Source organism: Grammomys surdaster, unplaced genomic scaffold (genome assembly GCF_004785775.1).
Source record: "Grammomys surdaster isolate TR1022 unplaced genomic scaffold, NIH_TR_1.0 126163, whole genome shotgun sequence".
Taxonomy (NCBI): Eukaryota; Metazoa; Chordata; class Mammalia; order Rodentia; family Muridae; genus Grammomys; species Grammomys surdaster.
The window spans coordinates 9,799,683-9,806,984 of NW_021620970.1; the positions used below are offsets into that span (position 1 = coordinate 9,799,683).

Genomic DNA, 7,302 nt, shown 5'->3' on the forward strand with positions numbered 1-7,302 from the left:
ATAACTCATCACAATTTCCTATGAGGGTAACTGTATCTTGTGTGAGGCCAGCATTTATGCCAATCATCAGCTATTAACGGCAATACAACGGCAATTTAATAGCAAGGAATGAGGATAATTATAAAGATTTCTGATTGGATGGTCAGTTAAACAACCTGGTACCTATCTAAAAAGGAATGATTCTCACTGTCTATCTTTAACTTGCTAGGGAGATGTGAGACATTCTCTTGTCAGCAGGTTGGGGTTTTTGTTGTTGTTGTTGTTGTTGTTGTTTTTTTTTGGTTTTTCGAGACAGGGTTTCTCTGTATAGCCCGGGCTGTCCTGGAACTCACTCTGTAGACCAGGCTGGCCTGGAACTCAGAAATCCACCTGCCTCTGCCTCCCAAGTGCTGGGATTAAAGGCGTGGGCCACCACAGCCCAGCTTGTCAGCAGTTCTTAATGGGCAAAAATGAGCACTAACTGAACAAATCCCAAGCTAAATGTTCTTATTAATTTTTTAGTCTGGACATACCCAAACCATCCTTACCACACCCCTTACCACACCCCTTACCATCCAAGACGTGAGGAGATTAACCTACTTTTGATAACTACTGAAAGGCTACATATTACCCTGGAACTTTGAGATTGAAAAACACTTAAAAGAACATTGGCAATATTCAGGGCCAAAAAAAAAAAAAAATACTTTTAAAAATTAGCAAAACTTGGGGCTGGAGAGATGGCTCAGAGGTTAAGAGCACTGACTGATCTTCCAGAGGACCTAGCTTTAATTCCACATGGCAGCTCACAACTGTCTGTAACTCCAAGATCTGACACCTTCACACACATATTTGGGCAAAACATCAATGCACAATAAATAAATAAATAAATACATAAATCTTTTTTTTTTAATTACCAAACTTGCCAAGCATGGTGTCCACATGCCTTTAATCTTAGCACTTGAGAGGCAGAATCAGGTGGATCTCTGTGAGTTCCAGGACAGCCAGGGCTATTACACAGAGAAACCCTGTCTCAAAAAACAAGGAAAAAAAATAGCAAAATTTACACTAGAAGACATCTTAAAATCTATAGTACATCTTCTAATTACTAGAACTTTTATGTTCAGAGACATGCTAAAATATAGTTACTATATACCCAGTCCCCAGTAACCAACCACAAAATAACTACTTGACCAATATTTAACCATAAAAGAGACTGCTACATTTTTCTTTGAATTTAATGAGTTTACATAAAAAAAAATTAAGTAGTCATTTTACATCTAAGGAATAAAAACTGTTTTAAAAAAAATACAAAGAGTGAAAGGATTTTTAAGCAAGTTTACATTTCTTTCGGCTATGGTTCTTAACAATTCATCTCATTGTATCATGTCACAATGTGCAATTGCATTTCACAGCACCTGTTACAAGCATCACATTAACTCTTAAGTGTATCCACTGTCAATATTGCCTCGGAGGAATCTGACATGCCTTCTATGAGAAGCTCCACAGAACACCTCAGCATCACACAAGACAGCAACCAATCACCCATCCTCACAGGAATCGTCAAAGTTGCTTGGAAGTAAGTCCACATAAGAATTTAATATCTAAAAGGTGAGATGTTCCTTGTATTAATGTTAGCAACATCTTTACTTTTTCGTTACTAAGAAACACTTGAATAGTTTTAGAGCAAAAGCTGTTAAGAGTCTAGGGAGCTAACGTTCTCCTGAGGTCAAGCTTGCCGATAAATCTTTTGTAAGTAGTTCTCAAAGTACTCTCCCTCCCATCCCGGAATTCTGTATTGTTTCTTACAAAACTTTGGTCAAGAGTAGAAATATATCCAGGCAGATGTATACGCCATACAGTAGCAAGAACAGTAAAGCCCAACTAATGACCTTAGGTTTTAAAAATAGAAGGCAATTAAGATGTACTCAAAGTCACATTAAGAAAAGCTTTCACTGGATTAATATTGAAACAGTCACAAAGGTTAAGAAAATATTGATATCAAAGTACAAATGACTACCATGTTAAAATAGATAAAAGCTACCATATAAGAGCCTCTTTTAAAATCAAAAAGAAAGAACGGCAACACATGAGTTAGGATGACTTTCCTGTTCCACTCATGGAGTTTAGTCTTTGTATTTATAAGGTTGGTTATGTTGACATCCGTAGAGCAGCTTACATCCGAGGAGGTCTCATTCCAACTTCACAAGGTGGATCTTCCCCCAGGAACGTCTGGATTCTGGTCACATTGTCACCGCTGTCGTCACTGTACAATTTCAAAGTAATGTAATATTGCCATGATGTGCTGGGGCATGAAGACGTAGCCGGTGTACAGAGCCATCCCCACAACGGAAACCAGCATCGAATCTGCACGATGGTTAAGGAAACTTATTTTTCCTAGTCTATTGGAAAACTAAATTCCAGGTTTTTTCAACAACCATCCATCTCTGGTCAAGTACTCGTTGGCATAGCGTGTTTTTTGTATTTATCAAGTACATATAAAGATCTAATAGTGCAGAAACGGGACACTCACCATTATAACATCCTGTGTGGTCTTTAGCTCATTTACCCTCTACCTAGTCATTAAGCCCATTTTACCTCTACCATGCAAAGTCAGCACTATTATTCTCACTGTTAGATAGAGGTTAAAACATGAGATGGCTTAAAATTAGTATATAGTGTTCAACCTAAGAAACAAGAACATGCTGGAGCTGGAAAAATGGCTCAGCTGTTAAGAGCACTGGCTGCTTTTCCCAGAAGAACTGGGTTCAATTCTCAGCACCCACATGGAAGCTCACAACAGTCTATAGCTTCAGTTCCAGGGGATGTGATGCCCTCTTCTGGACTCTATGGTCCAGAGACATACATGAATACAAAATGTCCATACATATAAAAGGAAAAAAAGAAAAACTGAAAGGGGAAATAAAGAGTGCACAGACTATAATTATACTTTATAACTTCGTAAGATCTACTAATTTAAGTAACAGCAAGAAAGGATGTATGATCTAAGTTTTTTAAGTTTAGCTGGGCGGTGGTGGCACACGCCTTTAATCTCAGCACTTGGGAGGCAGAGGCAGGCGGATTTCTGAGTTCGAGGCCAGCCTGGTCTACAGAGTGAGTTCCAGGACAGCCAGGGCTACACAGAGAAACCTTGTCTCAAAAAAACAAAACAAAACAAAACAAAAAGTTTTTTTTTAAGTTTAGACTACTGCATGACAGAAGGCACCGACTTTGAAGTTAGATTCTGCCTAGTCAGCACTGGATTATACATTAATCATGCACCAACATGCCTGGCTTTCTACACAGATATGAAGGATCCAAACTCAGATCCTCACCCTTGTACAGGAAGTACTTATCCACTGAGCCATTTTCTTAAAGTTTGGGGGGTTTTTTGTTTGTTTGTTTTTTGCCTTTTCTTTCTTCTTTTTTTTTTTTTGGTTTCTTTTTTTATAAGAAGATAGGGTTTAAATAAACAATGTGCTTACTACAAACTAATATTTGTTTAACAGTTCAGCTGGCAAAACTCTTAATCAAGAGCTTTTCTATGGGATGTTTATTGTAGTTATTACTCATGAGGCTGAGAAAATAACGACTTAACCCAGAGCCAAACCGAAACTGACATTAGAACCCAGAGGTCAAACTAAGACTCGAAACCTACTCATTTACACCATGGAGCAAATATAACCAAAAGCTCTCTCACCACCTTCTAACCTTACACTGTACTCTCTCCTTGATCTTGTTCTTTTTGTTTTTTTGGGGGGGAAGGCTAGGGGGGGTCCTCTTTATGTACCCCTGGCTGTCCTGAAACTCAGAAATCTGTCAGATCTTCCCAGAGCACCACCACAGTGGCATCTGATTTTATTCATCTTTAAACGTCTACTTTTCTCTTCATTACTTCTTTAAAATGAGCAAACAAACAAAATGCCCGCTTACTGACTCCCTGTCATTAGCAACTCACTTCCACGCATCCACTCTAATGACAGACATCCCTGGGATCCTCCCAGTGGCCTCCTAGAAAACCCAGTGGCTCACCGGGTCACTGGCTTGGTCCTTGCCACACTAGCCCTCCTGTTTGGGCTGAGGTGTTTCTCTGGGGCTCTCATCTCCATCACTCTCTCCTGCATTTTCCCCTGTCTATCGCTGGCATGTAGGATGACTAAGAGTGGACTCTGCTTTTCTTCCAAATATCAATTTGGGGTTTGATTCGCTAGTTTGGTTTTGTTTGGTTTTACTTGCAGTGCTAAGGATCGAACCAAGGCCTTGGGTATGCTAGTTCACTTGCACTAAGCTCCATCCCCGGCCCATTAATTTTTACACCTATCTGCCTACTCACCCAATGAGAGATGTCTTTGAGTCATTCTTCCTACATTCAAATTAACTAAGACTTCCCAGCTCTTCTCCAATGCATACAAATATGTCCCATATCTCATCTCTCCTCTCCTCGTCAAATATAAGTGATGGAGGCAATTTTAGTCCTTGTCTTATGTATATTTGGACCTACTACAGAAATAGAATAAACAACCATCACTTCTGGCAAAGGTAAGCAGAATTATTGAAAGTCATCTGAACTTACCCTTTATAGGATAAATTCTTTTTTTTTTTTTATTAAGATTTGTTACCTGCTGAGCATGATGGCCCATGCCTTTAATTCAGGAGATAGAGGCAGGCAGATCTCTGTGAGTGTGAGGCCAGCCTGGTCTATAGAGTTCTAGGAGGACTCCTGAACCTCACAGAGAGACTCTGTCTCCAAAAACCAATGTCAAGAACGGTAGCAAGTGCCTATAACCCCAACACTCGGGAGGTAGAAAAAGATGCATTTCTGAGCTCAAGGTCACTCTGGTCCACAGAGTGAGTTCCAGGACAACCGGGGCTACACATAGAAACCATGACTTGAAAAACAATAATAAAGATTTGTTTTGTAGCTAGAGGCAGAGGCTGGCAGATCTCTGTGAGTTCAAGGCCAGCCTGGTCTACATCGGGAACCCAGGGCAGCCAAGACTGGACAGTGAGACCAGTCTCAAAATTAATTAATAATCAGTATTTATGTGTGGTCAAAAGAGGACCCTGGATCTCTTGGCACCGGTTGTGAGCTGCCCAATGTGGGTGCTGAGAATCGAACCAGGACCTTTACAAAAGCAGCATGTGCTCTTCTTAACCACTGAGCCTTCTCTTCAGTCCCTTTTTTAAATTTTTTGTTATTCCTGTGTGTGTGTGTGTGTGTGTGTGTGTGCGTGTATGTGTGTGTGGAGGTGAAGAGAGAGAGACTGGGCATGTCAGTCAGGCACAAGCATGTAGAGCTCAGAGAACAACTTTGGGGAGTCAGCTTTCCTCTTCTACTGTGGGTTCCAGGGATGGAACTCGGGCTGGAGACCAGCATGGAAAGTGCTTTTTACCCCACCTTGCTGGCCCAAGTCATTTGACTTTTTAAATTTTAAACTGACTTTTTAAATTTTAATTTGACTTTTTGAAATTTTAAACAAAATTAAGCCTCCATAAAATTTAATCTTTATATTCCACAAAAAAAATGATTCTGTATCCTGATCTCATTTCTTCTAATCTCCAGGATAATAAATAGCATTTAAAAAAAGATGTTCCTAAATTAAATTTCAAAATTACTCCCAAAGCACCCTAAAGTCTTCAATAATAAGAAAATACTTAAAATAGACTTAATTACATATTGACACACTAAGCAAAAATAGAACAGTCTAGAACTTCTGCTAGACTGAATAATCACCTTTTATTTGGTTTTGTGCTGGGATTAAAGGTGTGCTTCACCACGCCCAGAACAAAAGTTAGCACTTTTGATCTGTAGTTTCTTGGGGACCAGCAAGATGGATCAATAGATAGGGATACTTGCCATTAAGCCTGACGACCTAAGGCTTATCCCCAGGGGGTAAAAGAGAACTGACCCCAAAACCCATCTAACCTCTGATCTACACACACACACACACACACACACACACACACACACACACACACACACGAGATAGGGTCTTATTTAGCCCAGACTGGCCTTGCTCTCATTTAGCCCAGGCTAGCCTTGAATCACTAGGCGAGGATGACCTTGAACTCTAGTCCTCTAGCCTCTGCCTACCAAATGCTGGGATTATAAGGTAAGAACTACCACACCCAATTCCTTTTGATAGGTGACTTTAAGATCTATGGAATCTTAGCCATGAAGTTCCAACAGCTCCAGTGTGCTGAACTGAGTTAAATATTCCCTGGGGAGGGGGAACACACTTGGTACCATTTCAACTGGCAGATTCTTCCTTTTATGCTAGTTTGGATGGTTGGTTTGGCTTAGTTTGGTCTCAGTTTGACCTGGTTTTTGTTTGTTTGCTTGTTTGTTCGTTTGTTTTGAGTCAGTGACCCCAAACTCTCCATTCCTCTGCCTCAGCCTCCCAACTGCTAGCACTATCAGCACACCTGACAGAAAGTGTTAGCTTCTACCAACACTTCAGGCACTGGTTTTATTGAGACAGTTGCAAGGCTGGGAAACACAGGACTTCATCTCCTTACTGGGGCCTTACAAACAAAGGTAAATATGTACCATGTAGAGCGAGTTGGCTATAACTTCCTCTCTGATGCTTAAATGGACCTCTCAGTCTGTCCCAAATCTAAGTATACATGCTTTATAGGCTAGGGAAACAGTACAGCACATAAATCAATACCCACCAACCATGAAGATCCAACTTCAGATCCCCAGAACGCACATAAAGCTAGGTACAGTGGCACAGGTCTGTAATCTCAGAGCTCCTCCATCAAGATGGAGGCAGACAGGAGACCCCCAGGAGCTTGCAGGCCAGTTAGCCTATCTTACATGGAGGCAAACAAGAGACCCTGCGTCAAAAGTAGAAAGCAGGGGCTAACATATGAGGTTGTTCTCTGACCTCTACAAGTGTGCCATGGCATGTGGGCATCTTGCACACATGAACACACATACAGTTTAAAAATACAATAAAGCACGCTTGACACTGTGAAGTACAAATAAGAGTCCCAGAAACACCATGTCCCCATAGCATAGCCCTGCCATCCTTACCTGTGTCAAAAACTCTACTATAAAATGTAGACACTTCATCTATCTGAGAGCCGATATAACGAGGAGTCCAATCTGCTTTACAGAATCACCAAATCTGTTCTTCAAGGATTGAACATCTGCCACCCCAACTCAGACCTGTCTGCACTTCCCACAGCTACCCTGCTACCTAAGCAGTATGATTTATACTATAATCCTGGGGTGCCACTGACCTCCTGGCCTGGGGTTCTACCAAAGAGAGAGAGAGAGAGAGAGAGAGAGAGAGAGAGAGAGAGAGAGAGAGAGAGAGA

At 40.9% G+C, this 7,302-nt stretch overlaps 1 protein-coding gene across 1 annotated transcript in view; it reads right to left on the reverse strand.

The window, feature by feature from the left end:
• Window positions 1-1,196: 1,196 nt before the first annotated feature.
• The window catches only part of Sptssa (serine palmitoyltransferase small subunit A), an 11,880-nt gene continuing 5,774 nt past the window's right edge, over window positions 1,197-7,302 (reverse strand). The window contains exon 2 of the mRNA XM_028757468.1: window positions 1,197-2,343. Coding sequence (XP_028613301.1) covers window positions 2,240-2,343 — 104 coding nt within the window. The 3' untranslated portion in view covers window positions 1,197-2,239. The remainder of the gene's footprint in view (window positions 2,344-7,302) is intronic.